The sequence below is a fragment of the Sus scrofa genome, chromosome 6 (genome assembly GCF_000003025.6).
Source record: "Sus scrofa isolate TJ Tabasco breed Duroc chromosome 6, Sscrofa11.1, whole genome shotgun sequence".
Classification (NCBI taxonomy): Eukaryota; Metazoa; Chordata; class Mammalia; order Artiodactyla; family Suidae; genus Sus; species Sus scrofa.
Genome location: NC_010448.4, coordinates 77,612,693 through 77,633,716, shown reverse-complemented (window position 1 = coordinate 77,633,716; position 21,024 = coordinate 77,612,693). Strand labels below are relative to the sequence as shown.

General features: G+C 45.5%; 1 protein-coding gene across 1 annotated transcript in view; it reads left to right on the top strand.

The window, feature by feature from the left end:
- The window catches only part of UBR4 (ubiquitin protein ligase E3 component n-recognin 4), a 139,583-nt gene that overhangs the window by 74,275 nt on the left and 44,284 nt on the right, over positions 1-21,024 (top strand). Inside the window, 16 exon segments of the mRNA XM_021095464.1 lie at positions 6,725-6,821; positions 7,490-7,597; positions 8,036-8,152; positions 9,086-9,295; positions 10,575-10,724; positions 11,904-12,131; positions 13,158-13,236; positions 13,690-13,809; positions 13,812-13,937; positions 14,393-14,561; positions 15,073-15,217; positions 16,056-16,141; positions 17,397-17,484; positions 17,732-17,925; positions 19,525-19,764; positions 20,170-20,308. Coding sequence (XP_020951123.1) covers positions 6,725-6,821; positions 7,490-7,597; positions 8,036-8,152; positions 9,086-9,295; positions 10,575-10,724; positions 11,904-12,131; positions 13,158-13,236; positions 13,690-13,809; positions 13,812-13,937; positions 14,393-14,561; positions 15,073-15,217; positions 16,056-16,141; positions 17,397-17,484; positions 17,732-17,925; positions 19,525-19,764; positions 20,170-20,308 — 2,296 coding nt within the window.

Sequence of the window (21,024 nt, the reverse complement as noted above, 5' to 3'; positions counted from 1 at the left end):
TTTGTAGCCCTCTTGGGTTGACTTGTATTTTTTCACTATCCCATCCCCACCCCACCCCAGTCAAATTTGTACATTTGGAGGTCATTCACTGTATTTCCAGTCTTTTAGTAGTTATGCTAATCATTTCAGTATACATGCTTACCAAAACTAAGGTTGACTAAGAGCCGTATCTTCTTCCTGAATAATATAAGTACCTCAGAAAACTTTTCTCATTCTTACCAGTTTAAGCTATTAGATTTGTGTGTTTTAATTTTAAAAAGTCTTTTTAAAGCTTTCAAGATATTATTGCTATTTTATATCATTTATATGATCAGTGTTCGTTTAGATTTGCTCACATATTTACCACTTTCTCTGCCCATCGTTTTTTGTGCATCTCAGGACATTCATCTATGATCATTTTCTTCTTGAATTAGGTCAATTAGATTTTTCTTTAGGGGAAATCCCCTCGTTATAAAATCTCAGGTTTCATTAGTCTAAAATTGTCTTTTTTTAGCTTACATTTTAGCTTAGCTTAGCTGTGTTTTGATGGGTATACAATCTTGTGTTTGATGGGTATACAATTTTTTCTTCCCCAAATGGAAAGTGGAATCCATTGTTACTGCCAATGAGATGTCGCCTTCTGTTACAACTAATGCTTTTTAGAAAATAGTGTCTTTATTGCTGCTGCTTTTAAGATCTTTATTTTGTTACTGTTTATAAAACCATAGTTTTACTGGGATAGGTTTAGGATGGATTTCTTTACATTTGTTCTGCTTGAATGTTTGGGTTAGTATCTTTTATTAGTTCTAGAATATTTAATCTCATTGCACTTTCTTTTTCATTTTCTCTTATTGGGGCTCACTTAAATATATGGTAGGCCATCATATTCTCTTCACGCATCTTAATAGCTCTTTTTTTAATTCCCTGTGCTTAGTTATTTGTAGTTTCATGAGCTCTGAGTAGCGTCAGAAAACAAATACACAGTTATAAGTTTGAAAGATATGTGAGACTTCTACATTGAAAACTATGGAAGCTGAGAGAAATTAAGGATCTAAACAAATGAAGGGATATACCGTGTTTATGGATTAAAAGACTCATTATTGTAAAGATAACAGTTGTCTTCAAATTGATATAGGTTCAGTTTAATCCCAGTCAGAAATCTCAGCTGATTTTATATATATGGCAAAATTGACAAGTTGATATGAAAATTTATTTGGAATAGCAAAAAAACTAATATTAGCCAAGGCAGTATTGAAAAAAAATCACAAAATTAGAGGACTGCACAACTGTAGCTTATTATAAAGGTATGTTAAGAGACGTTGGGATGTTGGTACAAGGATAGACAAAATAATGAAACAGGAGTTTCCATTGTGGCGCATCAGAAATGAATCTGACTAGTACCATGAGGATGCTGGTTCGATCCCCTGGGTTGGGGATCTGGCATCGCCGTGAACTGTGGTGTAGGTCGCAGACACGGCTCCGATCCTGCATTGCTGTGGATGTGGCATAGGCTGGCAGCAGTAGCTCTGATTCAACCCCTAGCCGGGGAACTTGCTCATGCTACAGGTAGGGCCCTAAACAACAGCAAAAAAAAAGATGAATGAAAGTGATAAGTTCAGAAATGGACATACATGGTCGCTTGATTTATGACAAAAGTGACTCTTCTGTGCAGTGGAGGAAAGGATAGTCTTACCAAATGGCAGTGAGTCAGTTGGATATTAATATAGAGTAAATGTGTCTTGACCTGATCATACACAAACATCACTTGCTCCACACATTTAAACACAAAAGGTAAACCTTACTGGTTTTAGAAGACAAGATATTTTCATAAATCAGGGTTGGCAAAATTTTCTGAAATGGGGAGTTCTTTTGTAGTGCAGTGGGTTAATAATCTGGTGTTGCCACTGCAGCAGCTTGAGTCACTGCTGTGGCACAGGTATGATCCCTGGCCCAGGAATTTTCTCATGCTTCAGGCACCGCCAAAAAAAATAAGAGGACACAAAAAATATTTACCCCTTAAAAAGGAAAAAAAAATAGATGAGACTATATTTCAGCGACTCGTTCTTTTTTCCCTCCTTTTATTTTGGTGTCAAGATTTGAATCAACTAATTTTTCTAATAGGCTCCTGAGTGGAGAAAAGTGGTATGGGAGGAAGTGATATGTTTCTTTTTACTTTTAAGCTCAAAGTTTTGCCTTCTGTGGGTTTTTTTTGTTTTTGTTTTTGTTTTTTTTGTTTTTGTTTTTTTTTTAATGAGGTTCTCAGAAAAGGCATTCCTCACTTGGGGTAGATTCTGGGCCATTTTTGAGGTCCTTGCAACCAGACACCCAAGTTACCTTCAGAGCATCATGGCTGTCAAGTTTTCAGATGCCCTAAAGTCAGTCTTGGGTCCCTGCTTATCCCTTTGGATTTCTGTCTTCACTCATTTTCTGGCCTAAATAATTTCTTAATTGCTGGAGAGCTCATTAGTGCCTTTATTTTATTTCCTTGTATTCAGTGATCTTTTTAAACTTACTTAAATTCTAATTATTGGTTTGGTAATTAGATTTAATTCTGATCAAAGATTCTGCATGAACAGTCTTGTCTTCCATAAATCATGACATTTCACTCTTTTCTCTCCAATCTTTTATTTATTTGTCTTTTGTCTTTTTGTCTTTTTTTGTTGTTGTTGTTGTTGTTGTTGTTATTGCTATTTCTTGGGCCGCTCCCGCGGCATATGGAGGTTCCCAGGCTAGGGGTCCAATCGGAGCTGTAGCCACCGGCCTACGCCAGAGCCACAGCAATGCGGGATCCGAGCCGCGTCTGCAACCTACACCACAGCTCACGGCAACGCCGGATCGTTAACCCACTGAGCAAGGGCAGGGACCGAACCCGCAACCTCATGGTTCCTAGTCGGATTCGTTAACCACTGCGCCACGACGGGAACTCCTCTCTACAATCTTTATTGCCTTTTCTTGCCTTATTGTATCGGATAGGATGGAAGTGGTTGATAATGATGGAAATCCTTATCTCATTCCCAGACACAAGGAAAAAGTTTTAATATTTTACCATTAAGTATGCTGTTAACTGATTTTCTATGGAGAGTTTTTTAATAGATTCTTTATCAAATTAAGTTTTGTTCCCAGTTTGCTGGGAGGTGTTATATCTTTTTGGTGGACTGCACCTGTGGCATGTGGAGGTTCCCGGGGCAGGGATTGAACCTGCACCATAGCAACAGCCTAAGCTGCTGCAATGACAATGCTGGATCCTTAACCCACTGAGCCACACAAGAACTCCAAAATGTTTTATCTTGAATTAGTTTTTAAAGCTTTTCAGTTGTTTCTGTTGTACTTGGTTGATTATGTCTTTCTCCTGTGTTCTTTTTAAGGTTGTCAATTACATTAATTGCTGTTTTCCATGATTAAACAACCCTTCTGGGAACACCTGATCATGATATCATATGCTTTATATCCCAGGATTTGGTTTGCTGATATTTTACTTAGGCCTGTAATTTTTCTTCTTTGAAATATCCTTGTCAGGTGTCAATATGCATGTTATTCTGGCCTCATAAAGTAAGTAAGGACATGTTTCCCCTTTCTTCATTCTCTAGAAGAGTTGTCTAAGATTGGTAGTACTTTGCAAAGTCTTGGAAAAATTTAACTGTGAAGTCATCTGGGTTTAGATTTTCTTTAAGGGAAGGTTTTAAACTATAGATTCATGCTTTACATTATAGAATTATTTCTATTTCTTCATGTGTCAATTTTGGTATGTTGTGCTTTTCAAGGAAGTTTTTCATTTTAACCTGTCAGCTTTATTGTTCATTACTTATTTTAATTGTTCATTATTTGTTTTATCGTCCTTTTAATGTCTTTAGATCTGTAGTGATACTATACCTTTTTTCATTTCTAGTATTATTAAATTTTCCCCCTTTTGGGGAAAAAAGTCAGTATCAACTTTATTTACAAAAAAACAACTTTTGACATTGATTTTTTTTGTGTCGTATGCCTGCTTTCTATTTCATTTCCACTCTTTATTATTTCCTTTCCCTTACTAAAATTTTTGTTTTAATACCTTATTTTGGGGGGGATTTAACTTCCCATTAGAAAAAGAAGCTTCATAAAATGGAAGTTTAAGTCGTTGATTTTAAGCTTTTTTTTTTAAAGATACAAATTTGAAGCCTCTATAAAATTCCTTTTAAAAGGAGTTCCTATTGTGGCTCAGTAGAAACAAACATTAGTAGTATCCATGAGGATTTGGATTCAATCCCTGGCCCCACTGGATGAGCTGTGGTGTAGGTCGCAGATGCAGCTCAGATCTGGCCTGGCTGTGGTGTAGGCCCAAAGCTCTAGCTCTTATTCAGCCCCAAGCCTGGGATCTTCCATATGCTGCAGATGCGGTCCTTAAAAAAGAAAAAAAAAAATCCCTTTAAACCTTGCTTAGGGTAGAGCCCACATATTTTGATGTGTTGTATTTTCATTGATGTTCAGTTCAAAATGTTTTCTAGCTTCTGTTGTGATTTAGTCTTTGGCTCATGGGATATTTAGAAATATGTTGCCAACTTTTCAAACATTTGGGGATTTTGTTATTTTTCTGTTACTGATTTATAATTTAATTTACTATGGTTGGGGAACATACTCTGTGATTTCGATCCTTTGAAATTTCTTGAGACTCATCATTATTTCTAAAATGATGTTATATCCTTTTGGGATTTTTCCGTTGTTTTTAGCTGGAGGGTCAATTTAGGTAACCTAGCTATATTGCTAATGGAATTCTCTAAAGTTGTTTTAAGTTAACTTTATTTCTTAGTATGTTAATTAAACAACTGTTAAGTGTTTTATTGTTTTAAATAATATAATTGAATTGGTTTTAAGTTACAAGAGGAGGAAATTCCAATTTTTGGTACACCGTTTTGTTTTGGGTTTTTTTTGCTTAAGTTTCAAGAGTACTATGTCTTAGAGTTCCCACTGTGGCTCATCGGGAGCAAATCTGACTAGCATCCATGAGGACATATGGCCTCGTTCAGTGGGTTAAGGATTCAGCGTTGCTGTGAGCTATGGTGTAGGTTGCAGATGCAGCTCAGATCCTGCGTTGTTGTGGCTGTGGTGTAGGCTGGCGGATACAGCTCTGACTGGACCCCTAGCCTGGCAACCTCCATATGCTTCGGGTACAGCTCTCAAAAGTAGGGGGGGAAAAAAAGAGTACCACTATCTTAAGAGTTTGAAAAGTCAGTAATCTGGCGTGATCTTGGTCCAGGTCCAGACTCTTCATTACATTGACTTTTTCCTTTCTGTGTATATTCACATGCTCATTATCCAAATCTGAAGATTTTCATCCATCTCAAAACCTGTTATCTTTTATCCTAGAAGTATTGCTAATGTCTTGTCTTTTGGTCACTTGTACCTAATCCTGTTCTGAGCAATTTCATTCATTTGTAGTCCGTACGTAGCTGGGCTAATTATTTGAAGATGCATGGATGGGCTTTTATGTAGTACTGTATGGTGAAGGTTGTTTTGGTCATTCTTTTGAATTCTTTTTATTTTATTTATTTGTTATTTTTTTTGGTCTTTTTGCTATTTCTTGGGCTGCTCCCGCGGCATATGAAGTTCCCAGGCTAGGGGTCAAATTGGAGCTGTAGCCGCCGGCCTACGCCAGAGCCACAGCAATGCGGGATCCAGCCGCCTCTGCAACCTACACCACAGCTCACGGCAATGCCGGATCATTAACCCACTGAGCAAGGGCAGGGACCGAACCTGCAACCTCATGGTTCCTAGTCGGATTCCTTAACCACTGTGCCACGATGGGAACTCCGAGTTCTTTTTAAAATGATTGTCATTTATTACTCAAGATTCTATTTTCACCCAGAATTTTATTATTTTGAAAATATTCTAGATACCCACTAGGATATATAATACATGGAAATCAAACTTAAAAAAATGCATAGGCATATGGTTTCTTGCACACAGCTGGTAAAGTAAAATGAAGCAAAAGCAGTTTATTAATTATAAGAATGAATCCATTAATTGGTTCAGCAAATGGATTGTTAATCTGTGTTAGATGAGAGTGCCAACCAACTTGTTGACAAGACCCTAGCTACTTAATTTGCATAGTGGTTCTCTTGAATGAGCATATTCATTCACAATCCAGAGGCACACATTTGCTACGAAGTCCAGGTGTATGTCTGCAGATGCAGAAGGCAAGGTAGTAGCCAACTGTGTATATGGGAGAACTCATGGTTCTAGTATGGATGTTGAAGTTGAATTTTACACTAGCAAAGCCGATAGAAAAGGTGTGAGAGGGTGAAGCAGTGACCGGTCTTCCTGAGGATTGGGAAACAAGAAGAAAGGGCTGGGGCACCATGCAGCTGGATGATATAAAATTTGTAGATGGAAGAATTCCAGAAAATAATGCCCAGAGGAGGCAGAATAGGGCCATGTGTCAGGAAAAGCCGTAGAGCTTACTATGGAAGGTTTGATTTTATTACTGAGAACAACTGGGACCGGATTGCTTGAGAAATATTTTAAGTTTCCTCTAATAAGTTTTCAGGGCCATCAGTTATATCTTGGAATAGTTTTGCTCCCCTTCAGCAGAGAGAGATTTTTCCTTCCATTTCCTACCTCCAAAGGCATTTCTCACATTTTTTTAAATGCTAGGATTATTCCTAAGAAGTAGGTTCCTTATTTAACCTTGATGGCAGGAGGAAAGAACTATGTTCAGCTGGTTAGTGTTCGTGTATTAGCTCAAGTTTCACATGTTTCCCTTGGCCTTCAGGCTGCACATGGTCCGTCTGATGCTGCTGGAGAGACTACTGCAAACCTTGCCCCAGTTACGAAATGTTGGAGGTGTCCGGGCCATCCCATACATGCAGGTATCCCTCGGTTCACCTGGGTCTATCTCATCATAGTTGGACCATCCTTTGGCATGATCAGAGCTCTCCTCCAGGGGCTCTGTAAAGCCTTGTTTGGTATTAGGTTATAGAATAATGACATGTAATTTTGAATTGCAAGTAACAGCCCTGCATTTTGTAGATGAGAAGCCCAAGGATCAGAGAAATAAAATAAACAGTGTCAGTCTGCAGCCGTCCAGCTAGTTATTGACAGAGCCAGGAACAAAAGTCAGCATCAGAGATTCTTAGTATATAATAACTCCCTGTTAATATTGGTGTTAGAGTGTGGTCTGGAGGCTATGCTCCCACTAGTTGCCTTTCTCTTAGGCAAAATTGTTCTTTATTTAGCACAGCACAGTGCTGTATCTTAAGCCACTTTTGTTGGATATAAGATGTAGGTTAGTTAGTTTTGCAGACTTTTTGCAGAACATTTTCTGTGATGCCAAGGGTGGCATCTACCAAAACTGGGCTCTTCTGCCTCTGGACACTTCAACTTTGATTACCTTGAAACTTAGAACCTTTTCGTGGATTTAGTTACATGATTGACAGAGAAGTCAGGAAACCCAAGGGGTCTTTGGAAACCTCTTTGTTTAGTGTTGTTGCTCTTCGGGGAACTGGCTTTCATGTTTTATCTCTCTGTTGACTTCCAGGTCATTCTGATGCTTACTACAGATCTGGATGGGGAAGATGAGAAGGACAAGGGTGCCCTGGACAACCTGCTGTCCCAGCTTATTGCTGAACTGGGCATGGATAAGAAGGTGAAATTTGAGTCACACTGTGTGATAAGCAGGGATTGGCGAGACAAGTTTTCAGTTTTTCATTCCTCTTTTAAAGAAGCTTCACCTAGTTTCAGGGGGTGACCCTGAGGACTGCAGTCTTATTGATTCGTCAAAGATGTTTTGGTGCCTACTTTGGCCCAGACATACTTTTGGATCTGGCTGTGCATGCGTCCCTGTCCTCATGGACCTTTTGTAGCTGTTCAAGGTGTAAACAGCAAATTGGTTGTTTGTCTCTTACCATGGCTTCCTGGCTGTGTCAGGCTCTGGATCATCCAGGGACGCTGGGGCCTGCTTAGTCTCTGATTCCATGGGAGGAATAGTTAGCATCAGTGGGCACAGGGTGGCAAGGGGTCTTGTTGAGAGGATCCCTCAAGGCTGGAGTCAGTGTGGTCTTCTGGGCTCCGCCTCCGCCTGCAGGATGTCTCCAGAAAGAACGAGCGCAGCGCCCTGAACGAGGTCCACCTGGTGGTGATGAGGCTCCTGAGTGTCTTCATGTCCAGGACCAAGTCCGGATCCAAATCTTCCATATGTGAGGTATTTAGCCTTGAGCTCATGTCTGATGGGTGCTAGGACGAGGGGCAGAGGGGATAGCCCTCTGTTAGAGCAAGGCCGTTGTCGCTCGGGAGGAGTAAGATTCTAAGCTGTCACCCACCTCTTCAGGAGCAGAGCCTCCACCTCTTTCAGAATCCCTTCCAAGCTCTGATCTTTTCCAACAATCCCTCCATTGGAGGGGTTAAAGGGTTTGGAAGTTCCATTATTGAAAAGCAGGGACTGTTCTGCAAGGCGCAGAATGGCTAAGAGGATTCCCCTCTGTGCGTCGCTATAAGGTATGGTAATAACGCAGAGAAAAAGCAGCGCGTGCGGGGTGGAAAGGAGATTAACACAGAGCAGGGAAGGTAGAAATGGAGGCTGAACTGCGTCCCATCCTAATGAGCTTACGAGCCGTGGGGTTTGCTGGGATTTGCAAGGCTCTCCTAATGGTTTTATTTACAGTAGCTTTTCTCCTACTTTTTTATTCATGTGATCCCCACCCCATCTCCTGTGGAAGCTGTGGGAAGAGCCCCTACTTGGAGAGTGGGGTTGCTGAGAAGGGCCTATAGGGGAAAGTTTTCTCTCTTCTTGAAAGAAATGGGCTTCTTTCCTAGTTGCCCATGGGAAAAGAAAAAACCTCTTCCCTCCAGGTGGAAAGGTTATCAACTCCTTGCCTCCCTGGCTTCTGGCACGTATGAGTAGGGAGATTAGAGTTGAGAACTAGTGTTTCTTTGTTCTCCGTTACCATGCTGTTGTTCCAAAGAGTTGGGGAAATGTTTGAGCTGGTTGGGAAACTTCTCTAACTCAAGAGACTGACTCACTCACTCCCATGACCATGCGCATTCTCAGACTCCTGTGAGCGGGTCTCCTACCCCCACAGCTGGATGACACACAGCTTTTACAGGCCATTCTCAGCTTCTCCCTCTTTCTCCCCAGTCGTCTTCCCTCATCTCCAGTGCCACGGCAGCAGCCCTGCTGAGCTCAGGGGCTGTGGACTACTGCCTGCACGTGCTCAAGTCCCTGCTGGAGTATTGGAAGAGCCAGCAGAATGATGAGGAGCCCGTGGCTACCAGCCAGTTGCTAAAACCGCACACTACGTCATCCCCACCCGACATGAGCCCGTTCTTCCTCCGCCAGTACGTGAAGGTGAGGCCCTTCCCCGACAGTGGCCCACTCCTGTCCCTCAGCCAGAGAACTGTCACTCTCCTCTTCACCCTCTGTGAGTAGTGTAGATGGAGCCACGAATGTCACGTACTCCCCCTGCTGTCGTGAGGCCCTGTATCAGGCTAGTTGAGAAGATGGGCTTTCTGGTCAGGTGAGTCTGGGAACAGGTCTCAGGGAACAGATGTTGCCACCTACCAGCCGTGAAGCTTGGAGAAGTTTTGTCTGACCTCAGTAAGCCTCAGTGTGTACACCTGGAAAATGAGGCTGCACATGAATCTGCTTTATAGACTTGTTGTAAGCACTGAACGAGGTGATGCTTGTGAAGTACAGTGCCTGGCACATGCCAGTGTGGCTCATAAATGTTAATTACTACCATTTCTGTCCCACTTGAGTCCCTGTAGTGGAGTAGCGTGGCCTGGGCTGGCTCTTATTCCATAATCAGTTTTGAGTAGTGTGGGAATGTAAGGGGATAAAATGCAAATCTGGTCATGTCCTTCTCTTTTCTATAACCTTTTGCGAGTTTTCTATTATAACTTTTAGGTCAAAAACTTCTTTGTGGATCCACCTGTCTACTTAACTCTTGTTTCCTCACCTGCAGCACCCTGCATGCAGCCCTGCTGATCTCTGCGTTTCTCCTCATGTGGCTGTTACCTTCGTAGATGCTGTCCCTTCTGAAGTTCTTTCCTCTCCTCTGCATCCCATCTTTTCCCCAGCTCGTTATTCCTTGTCTTTCCTCAGGACCCAGTTCAGGCATTGGCTCCTTCCCCAACGCACACTTCCCTGCTGTCCAGTCTGGTCCAGGTAGCCTTTCCCTGGTCCCTGGGCTTGCGTGGAGTCCTTCCGTCCAGACTATCAGCAAAGACCATATGTTATTCCTCTCAACCCCCAGTTCGATGACACAGAAAGTCAGAAATCCTTCTCCACTACTATGTGTTCTCTTTTTTCCCTAATCTAATTTTTATGTAAGCAGAGTAAAAATCAATCCAGTGTCAAAAACCAGAGTGAAATGTGAGAACTTTAAAGAGCAGTGAGATCTGCTTCCACCATAACCTTTGCCTGTAATGAAATTGCCCCAGGAGCCGGGGGCCTTTGGGGGGTGTGTAAACTAAACTGTCAGTCCGTGATGGCTCCAGTTTTGAAAGGCACCACTTACCATCTCCAGCATAAGTGGTACCTAGTCGGCAGTAAGCTGGCCTCTTTTCTAACTCTGGCCACGGAAGCTTGTCAGTCACAGGTTTTTACACGAGTGTTCTTCTCCCAGGGCCACGCTGCTGATGTGTTTGAGGCCTACACTCAGCTCCTAACGGAGATGGTCCTGAGGCTGCCCTACCAAATCAAGAAGATCGCCGACACCAATTCTCGAATCCCACCTCCCGTTTTTGATCATTCGTGGTTTTACTTTCTCTCAGAGGTAAGTGAAGGTGCCAGTCGAGCAGAGGATCCGCCAGCTGTGACTGCCTTTGTGGCCGCCTTGTGCCCTGACCCTCGTGCGGTATTTCCCCAGCAGAGTCCCCCCACCATTTAGGTCTCGCCCTTCCGGAGAGTAGTGAGACCGTGGAAGATGGCCATCAAAGCAGGCCGTCCACTCTCGTCTCTGCTTCCGTACATTTAACTTCGCCCACACGTGGTCATAACGGACAAGTTTAGCAGTCCGGACTCTGTCTGGAAAACGGAAAAGTGTCCTAGTTAAAGTAACTGGGAGGTTTTAATATAGAGAATGGGTTAAACAGCTGTTGAAGAACCAAAAAGATAACAAGGGAATGTTGAGGTGACGCAGAGATAGTCACCGCAAGAAGCAGCTGCCAGCAGCCCCACGAATGGGGAGGAGAGGCCTGGGGGATCTGAGGAGGGGCTGCTGCAGCACCACCCCGAGGTCTCAGGGGCTGCAGGGTGCTTGGTTCTGCAGGTGTGAAAGGAGCTGATGGACAGGACCCCGTGCGCCGGGTTTGTCCTTGACTGAAGAAATGCTGGAGGCCGCCAGGGTGAAGGGCTGCTAGGACGGCAGGCAAACAGGGAGGAGCGAGTCCCTTTTCCTCTGGCCTTCTGGCGTCCCTCCCATGCTCCCGTTGGCAGACCCTCAGGGAACCCACTGCAGAGCAGCAGTTCATTTAGCGTAGCTCTGGACTGGACATCCCAGAACAGGGTGGGTTTGGAACTGAGAGAAGACAGTCTAATAACTCACACAGCAAGTGTGAGGTTAATGTTAGCAAACCCCAGATGACCTCTTCATGTTGTGGAGCTTCTGCCCACCTCTTTGACCTGGACCGGGGATTCTGAATCTCTTTCCCACAGAGTTTCACTCTGAGTGCGCCAGAGTGGAGGCCAGCTTCCCTGTAGATCCCTCAGTTCTTCACAGGGGTAGCAGGAATACCGCTCTTTCCCCCTTTTGGACATTTGTCTTTCTATGCCTTTCTTCTTGTCCCTCTAAGGGTTACTGAAGCTCACCAGGAGGTAGCCTGACTGTGAGGACATAGCTTGGTTTGTGTTCCTCACCAGTTTTTAATAATAGTTCATGAAAACCCAGAGGGCCACGGCTTGTGCATGTACAGTTCCAGAGTCATTGACACTTTGTGCTCTTTCTCCCTTCAAGTACCTGATGATCCAGCAAACCCCGTTTGTGCGCCGGCAAGTCCGCAAACTTCTGCTTTTCATCTGTGGGTCAAAGGAGAAGTACCGCCAGCTCCGGGATTTGCACACCCTGGACTCCCATGTGCGTGGGATCAAGAAGCTGCTGGAGGAGCAGGGGATATTCCTCCGGGCGAGCGTGGTCACGGCCAGCTCAGGCTCCGCCTTGCAGTATGACACGCTTATCAGCCTGGTACGGCCGGTGAGGGGCAGTCGGACAGGGAGAGGGTGTGTGCTGGGGCTCAACAAAGTAGGTAACAGGATGGAGCAGCACCCTCAGGGCTTGTCAGCGCTTAGAGAACATCTGGCCAGGGCCGAGGTCAGGGTCAGCCTGTGGTACCCGGCAGGGTGCTGTGCCGTGTGAACTTGCCTTCAGGGTCCAGGATCTCCCCTCTCTGATCCCGCCCCTGCCTGGCAGTGGTTCTTCCATTATGAGGAGCGGTGCTTGGGCTTCTTCCCAGTGTCATTTGCTCACATTACAGATGGGATCAACCTGAGATTTGTGCACCTCTCATTTTTGTCCTAAAATTATTTATCACCACCCGAGATAAATTGTTTGACTTTGGGGAGTGAATCGAATATATTGCATAAGAACATCTAGAAAGAACATCTTCGGGAGTTTCCATTGTGGCTCAGCGGAAATGAATCTGATTAGTATCCATGAAGATGCAGGTTCAGTCCCTGGCCTCCATCTGTGGGTTAAGGATCTAGTGTTTCCATGAGCTGTGGTGTGGGTCGCAGACACGGCTCAGATCCCGAGTTGCTGTGGCTGTGGCATAGGCCAGCGGCTATAGCTGCAATTTGACCCCTAGCCTGGGAACCTTTCTGTGCCAAGGGCACGGCCCTAAAAAGACAAAAAAAAAAAAAAAGAAAAAAACGAACGAACATCAACTCCTAATCCAGAGCACTTACCGTAGTGTTTTTAGCAAGAAAAAGAATAAACCTGGATTGTGGAGTTAGGTCATGGCCTACCTTGGCTGCTGCTTTATTGAGTGTTCTGAAGGATCCCTGAAAACAAAGGGCCTTTGGGTGGTGGGGCCTAGAAGATAGGAGGCTCAGTAAGCGCCGCAGAGTGTGGGCCTTGGTCCCAGGGTCACTAGGACACTGGGTCAGTCTTGTACAGACGACAAGTGTTTGTAACCCGAAGCCAACACTCAAGGCAGCAGGTGTGGGCAGTGTGGTGGGGTGACTTATTTCTGGTGACCTGTTTCCATTTCAGATGGAGCACCTGAAAGCGTGTGCAGAGATTGCTGCCCAGCGAACTGTCAACTGGCAGAAGTTCTGCATCAAGGACGACTGTAAGCAGTGGCTCTTCCTTTGGTTGCTGTTAGTCCTTCATTTCTTCGAGAACTATTCATTGAGGCCCACTCTATGCCAAGCACTAAACTGGGTGCTTAAGATAGAGCTTTGAGCAAGAGAGGCAGAACTCTGCCCAGCCAGGAAGAGAAGTAAAAACTTTAAAGGGTCCATAGACAAAACTTGGGGTGCTACAGTGAGGATCGTCTTGTTCAAATGAGTGGGTGCAGGTGCCCATCTCTGTAGTGATTGCAGTGCTCAGTCGGGTGTTTCCACAGAGGGTGTGAGTTCTCCTCTCGACAACGTCCAGCAGAGAACCTGGACAAGGAAGGTGGTGGGAGTGGGGTAGCCCCAGCGTGTGGAGAAGGCCTCCTAGTCGTGCGGGTGTGGGTATGGGTGGGTGTGTGCTGTCTGTGTCACAGTTGTCTCAGCGCCCCTGTCTCCTCTGCCCACAGCCGTCCTCTACTTCCTCCTCCAAGTCAGCTTCCTGGTGGACGAGGGCGTGTCTCCGGTGCTGCTGCAGCTGCTCTCCTGCGCTCTGTGTGGCAGCAAAGTGCTCGCCGCTCTGGCGGCCTCGCAGGCTCCTCCAGCGCCACCGCTGCCTCCTCAGCCCCTGTGGCTGCCAGTTCTGGACAGGCCGCAGCACAGTCAAAATCATCCACGAAGAAGAGCAAGAAAGAAGAAAAGGAGAAGGAGAAGGAGGGTACACGTCGTCTTCTTGTCTTGGTGATGAGGGTGTGGTGTTCTTGGGCAGCACACGGGTCATTCTAGTTGATGTATACTAGTGTATAATGTTGTGTTACTTTCACGTATACAGCAGAGTGATTCACTTTTGCATTTCTAGAGGTCTGGAGTAAATGTTGACTGTTCGAGGTAGCCAACTTTTGAAAAGAAATTCCTTCTCCACTGTCACTATGTTTGTTCACTGATAGGCTTGTGCAGGCACTTGATCCTGTGCTTTTTTGGTAGCTTTATGATGTTCAGTGTGACCTTTTGTCGTTTAGCAAACAACTAGAGGTTGTTTTCAGGTTGCAGCCGTTTCAGTGAAACTTTTAAGACATGGGCAGAATCCCTTGCCTGTCCACCTGAGCACTGGCTGTAGGCCCCTTGACTGCTTCTTCCTCTTCGTCAGCCCTCAGTCCTGCTCTGATGTTGCAGGTGAGAGCTCAGCCAGCCAAGAGGATCAGCTGTGCACAGCTCTGGTGAACCAGCTGAACAAATTTGCCGATAAGGAGACCTTGGTCCAGTTTCTGCGTTGCTTCCTCTTAGAGTCCAATTCTTCCTCGGTGCGCTGGCAGGCCCACTGCCTGACGTTGCATATCTACAGGTAGAGTCTGGGGCTTAGTTTTAGCAGGCTGCATGGGTCCAGGGTCTGGGACCAGAGTGGGTGAGGCGGTTCTGTCTTGGATTTATGTTGCTTCCTCAAGGTCATGTGTCGCTGTTTACACCAGTCTCAATCCTCTTGACCATCACAGATTTCTCCGTCAAGTTGTCTGCTTTTTAGCTATTAAACTGGTGTCGGAAGCAAGAGATGATCCATTTTCCTTTAAGAAGGCTATGTTTAGAAGTTCGTAAAATGACCAGGCTTGGCTCTTGAGGCTAACAAAGCTCAGTTCCTGCCACCGTTGGATGACGGGAGTAAACAGCATCCTGAGACAGGAAAGACCTGTGCTACTTCTGTTAGGGCTGATTGTCAGCTGAGCAGTAGAGCCATTTACACTTAACTCATGCTTGTGGGGAAGTAGATAGTATCTAAAACAGTGCCCGAGCCTTGGAGATAAATAAAGGAACTTCAGGATTTCCTACTCCTTATGATATGAACTGTCATTTATCTACAGAAACTCTAGCAAATCTCAACAGGAGCTTCTGCTAGACCTGATGTGGTCCATATGGCCAGAGCTCCCAGCCTATGGTCGTAAGGCTGCCCAGTTTGTGGACCTACTAGGATATTTCTCCTTGAAGACCCCACAGACAGAGAAGAAGGTAACCGATGAGGCTGACTGGCCTCACGTAACCTTTTTTCTCCTGAGTTAAGAACATTATGACCAGGGAGTTCCCGTCGTGGCTCAGGGGTTAACGAATCTGACTAGGAATGATGAGGTTGCGGGTTTGATCCCTGGCCTCGCTCAGTGGGTTAAGGACCCAGCGTTGCCATGAGCTGTGGTGTAGGTCGCAGACATGGATCGGATCCCACGTGGCTCTGGCTGTGGCTGTGGCTGTGGCTGGCGGCTGCAGCTCCGAATGGACCCCTAGCCTGGGAACCTCCATATGCTGCGGATGCTGCCCTAAAAAGACTTAAAAAAAAAAAAAAAAGAACATTATGACCAACCCACACAGGGTATGGGTATGGGTTTCACATATATATATATATATATATATATATGAAACCTCTTAAATATATATTAAGCGTTCCCAATGTGTATACCACCTAGGTAATATATACTAGCAAATAAGTACGATCTGAATTTGGCTTAGCCAACAGAAGTAGGTAAAGGGAGGAAGAAAATGCAACTGACTGAAGTTGCTTGGAAAAGAAAGTGCTCCTGGTTTTCCTAGCAGGCAGTCCTGATCACATATCCAAAGGTGTTTCTGCAGTTTGGTAATCATTTCATGGCTTCTCCATAATAGCAAAACTAATCTTCCTCCACAAGATGTAAAAAGATGGACTGTCACAAAGATCGTGGAAACTTTTAAAGGCGGGAGTCCTTTAAATGACTAGGAATGAGGCCCCTCTGTGGGTCTAATTGAGGGCTGGTCCTTCTAGGGCAGTATCAGCTTTCCTTTGGGCTCTAATTGATCCTGTATTGACTTCTGTTCTCAGTTGAAGGAATATTCACAGAAGGCTGTGGAGATTCTGCGGACTCAGAACCATATTCTTACCAACCATCCCAATTCCAACATTTACAAGTGAGTTTTATTCTGCTTTCGTCCTGTTTGAAGCTCAGTCAACAGTCTTGAGTTGCTCTTTCCACATTGATTGGCTCTTATATGTGAAGCAATACACAGAGCTGGTCTCTGAATTCCTCCCTTGTATCTGCGTTCTTGCACATAGGAGGGGCTCACAACGTAACTGCTGAATTAAGGTTTGGTAAGCGGTAATTTAAGAAAGTCACTAGTTTCAAGGGTTGAAGTTTAAATCACATAAGACAAATTTATAGAAACGGTTGCATTTAAAGAAAAAACTTCGGAATTCACATTGTGGCTCAGCGGTTAGCGAACCTGACTAGCATCCGTGAGGATAAGGGTTCGATCCCTGACCTCGACCTCGATCAGTGGGTTAAGGATCTGTCATTGTCGTGAGCTGTAGTGTAGATGGCAGACGTGGCTCGGATCCCGTGTTGCTGTGGCTGTGGTGTAGGCTGGCGGCTGCAGCTCCAATTTGACCCCTAGCCTGGGAACCTCCATATGCCGTGGGTGTGCCCTAAAAAGACAGAAGGACCCCCCCCCCCAAAAAAAAAAAAAAAAAAAAACGCCTTTTGAAAGAGAATGCTGGTTGAAATTTCTTTTTTTTTTTTTTTTTTTTTTTTTGCTATTTCTTGGGCGCTCCTGCGGCATATGGAGGTTCCCACACTAGGGGTCTAATCGGAGCCGTAGCCACCAGCCTATGCTAGAGCCACAGCAATGCAGGATCCGAGCCGCATCTGCAACCTACACCACAGCTCACGGCAACGCCAGATCGTTAACCCACTGAGCAAGGGCAGGGACCGAACCTGCAACCTCATGGTTCCTAGTCAGATTCGTTAACCACTGCGCCACAACGGGAACTCCTGAACTTTCAGTTTATTATTTCCCTGGTTTATCAGGGACTGTTCTTTTTTTTTCCGCCAAACTTTATTGAGGTATGATTTACATAGCAATGAGATTTACCTGTTTCAAGTATACAATTCAATGATTTTTAATAAGTTTAATCGGGACTCTTCTTTGAGTCAAATTTTAATGCACTGTTTAGGAATCCTCTGACTTCAGGACAGTTCAGAAATAGGAAACCTCTCAGATCGATCGGTAGAGATGTCCTTCTTGGGACTTGTCAGCCCTGTTTGGTTTCCTCACGTTTCCTTCCTTCTCACATTTCCCACTGGATGGGGCTTGCCTTGGGGAGTATTGAGCTGCACTTTTCTCTAAAACGAAAATCTCCTTATGCTGAGACTGCTTTCTTCCTTAGCACTTTGTCTGGCCTGGTGGAGTTTGATGGCTATTACCTGGAGAGTGATCCCTGCCTGGTGTGTAATAATCCAGAAGTGCCATTTTGTGTAAGTGACACCTCTACCTTGGACAGTCCTGAGCCTTGCAGGGCCAGTGGGTTCCTGTTTCTAGAGCTTGACTGTGCCTCTTCTAATGGTTGGTCACCAGGGGCATGAATCCTTACCTGCCAGGCTACATTAGGTAGAAATGTCATCCCTGGATGAAGAGTGGGTTACACTGATGAATTATGACATGGACAGGATGAGCCGGGAGCCTTGAACTAATGCCGTGTTTTGTGTGGACTTTTGCCTTTAGTACATCAAGCTGTCTTCCATTAAAGTGGACACGCGGTACACCACCACCCAGCAGGTCGTGAAGCTCATTGGCAGCCACACCATCAGCAAAGTGACAGTGAAAATTGGGGACCTGAAACGGACCAAGATGGTGCGAACTATCAACCTCTATTACAACAACCGAACCGTGCAGGCCATCGTGGAGCTGAAAAACAAGTACGGGTTTCTCAGACTCGGGGAGGGCAGTGGGCCTGTGAGACTCAACACAGTTGTTGGCTTTGGTTGTGGGAATCAGGTAAAGCAGCATATTACTAGAGGCTTCGTGTGCTCTCTTGTCTACTTCAGTCCTGCTGAGGGACCGGGGGCAGTTCTTAAGGAAGCTCACTGGGATTATTTTGAATTATGTCCCATGGAGCCCTCAGGGTCTAAACTCTGCAGCAGCCTGAAGGGAAGCTGAGTGAGGCAGACTCCAGGCTTCTCCTACCCATGATAACTAGAGTGGTTCTCTTTTCATATAAACTTCTGTGTGGGAAGTGGTTGTTTCTTGGATGAAGACCCTGGCCTCTTCTTCTCAGGGCAGGCAGTATTTCTCAGGAAGCTTCTCAAGTACCAAGTCCTTCTGTTTCTGCATGGGGCCTTCCCTCTGTGTATGCCAATGTTGGATCTTTCGGGCTCATCTGTCCCAGTGTCCAAATCGAGGCATGTCATGTACAGGCCTGAGAAAACACTAGCCCGGGTTACAGGGTCGACTCTTACAGAAACAGATCACTCGTTGAAGGCTCAAGCATTGCCCTTGGCCAGAGAGCATAGGTAGATGCTGCTTGAATGTTAGCCTTAGAGTGAGGGCCGTGCTGTACCTTGGATGGACGTGTTGGAATTGTTAAGAGGCAGCGTAGAGCCAGCGTGTACCACACGAACAAATGGCCACCAGGAACTCTGCCTAAAGGAAGTTTTCTCCTTGTCCTTTGAAAAGCAGAATTAACATTGGTGACCTACAAGTGAAAGCTGCTCACTGGGATGGCCCAGTCCCCTCTGGAGAAGGTGGATCTGGTTTCCTGTCGGGTAGGGTCAGGGCAGCTGTTGATAAAGCCCTCAGGCTCTGGAGTGAGGCCGAGGACTCACATCCCTTAGAGAATTTATGTTCCTCAATTTCCTTAACTATGACATGGAGATAAGTCTACTTTCAGGGTGTTAAGGGTTAGATGTGTTAGTGTATGTGAAGTGGTGAGAACAGAGCCTGGCACATAGTGAGAGCTCAGTAAGTGTCAGCTCTCATTACATAAATAGAGTTACCTCTAGATTGCCACAGGCCTCTTCTCTCGGACTCTGCCTGACTCTTGGTCCGGATCCTGATACGTCCCTCTGCCTCTCTAGAGCAACCTGAGCTTCATCCTTCCTCCCAAGGTAGTGGTCCTGATGGGAACTGTCGGCAGGCAGCGTCATGGTAGCTCTTGGGGCTGCAGGCTTCCGTGTGGCATACTCGTGGAGGAATGTCTTCATTGGTGCATATTCACTTGTTTTTCTGGAATCTCAAAAATTACTGTATTTGATATCTTAAAGCACCTGTGCGTCCTATCCTTTTTTTTGTTTTGTTTTGTTTTGTTTTTAGAGAAAGGGTAGAGGCAAAACATTTTATTAAATTAAGTTGCCTTTATTTGCCAGATTTTTTTTTTTTTTTTTTAAGAATAATCACTTAATTGCCTTAGGGGAATATGTAGGGGCAGCCTTCTCTTCGTCTTATCAGACTGTCAATGCCGAGGGCCTTGTGAGAAGCTCTCAGGCCCTCTGCCCCTCTGTCTGACACCGTCTCTTTAGGCCGGCTCGCTGGCACAAAGCCAAGAAGGTTCAGCTGACCCCTGGGCAGACAGAGGTGAAGATCGACCTGCCTTTGCCCATCGTGGCCTCCAACCTGATGATCGAGTTTGCAGACTTCTATGAAAACTACCAGGCCTCCACGGAGACCCTGCAGTGCCCACGCTGCAGTGCCTCAGTCCCTGCCAACCCGGGGGTCTGCGGTAACTGTGGCGAGAATGTCTACCAGTGTCACAAGTGCAGGTCAGTGAGTGTTGTCCCCCAGGCCAGGGACATTCTTTGTATTTTTCTCTAAGGGTCTCATTATGGGCAGTTTTGGAGTCTGTTGCCCTCACAATAGCAAGAGGATTAGGGGCCTGTAGAGTGTGGAGTTCGAGGGCGGAAAGGCAGGAGTGGGGGAGAGTGTGCGTGTGTGTGTGTGCGCGCATGTGTGTGTGTGTGCGTGCATCCATCCTGTGGTGGGGGTGGCAGGGTCCCCAAGTTTAGATCTGGGTCCTAAACTTCCTTGTTACCTGGTTGCTTAGGTCATCCTCGCCTACTTGCAGCCAACCCCCTGTTGTAGTTTCCTGAGTATAGAAGCGGCACAGTCTGTCTCTTCTTCCCCCCAAACCTCTGCTGCCCCCTGACCCAGACACTTTGGATTTTTAGATCCATCAACTATGATGAAAAGGATCCCTTCCTGTGTAACGCCTGCGGCTTCTGTAAATATGCTCGCTTCGACTTCATGCTCTATGCCAAGCCCTGCTGTGCAGTGGATCCTATTGAGAATGAAGAAGACCGGAAGAAGGTGAGGCCACATCTGTCCTGACTCAGGGCAGAGGCTTTGATCTGAGCTGTGGACCGAGCTGGAGTGGGGAATGTGCTTTCCTTCCAGCTCAAGCTTCCTCGTCTCAGCACTGTTCTCAGGGCTCAACTTTTGAGTGGGAACAAATAAGGTATATTGGAACACATGGTTTGTTTAGGATTTTGGAGGCATGGTGGTTGGTAATGAAACTAGAATATCTCAAGCAACCAAGAACTAGATTTGGAAAGGCAGACATTGGATGACTTGCCCTGCATTTGTTCCACTGCCTGCTTCCAATTGCAGCCGCTGGCCTGCCCTCAGCATTAGGTGGTCCAGGGGCTACTTCTCTGCCAGCATGATGTGGTGGGACTGGACATCAGAGGACGGTGGAAAGGGGGGCGCTGTTGGGATAGTCACGTCAAGCACATGGGGGAGCAAGAGAACACGGAGCTTTGGAATCAGGAGGACAGAAGTCCCAGTTCCACCTGTGCTTTTTAGTACTGTGCGACCTGGCATAAGTTGCTTCTCTCAGCGCTTTTTTTTAATAAGTATATTTTATATTATTAGAAATAACATACCCACCCCACAGGATTATTGTGAAGAATAGAAATAATGAATAAAACACAGTATGCGACCCAGAGGCAGTGCCTCAGTAATGGTTCTCAATTCGAATTGCTCAGGGCAGGTTTGCGTCCTGAGACGCCTTCACGCATGTGCCT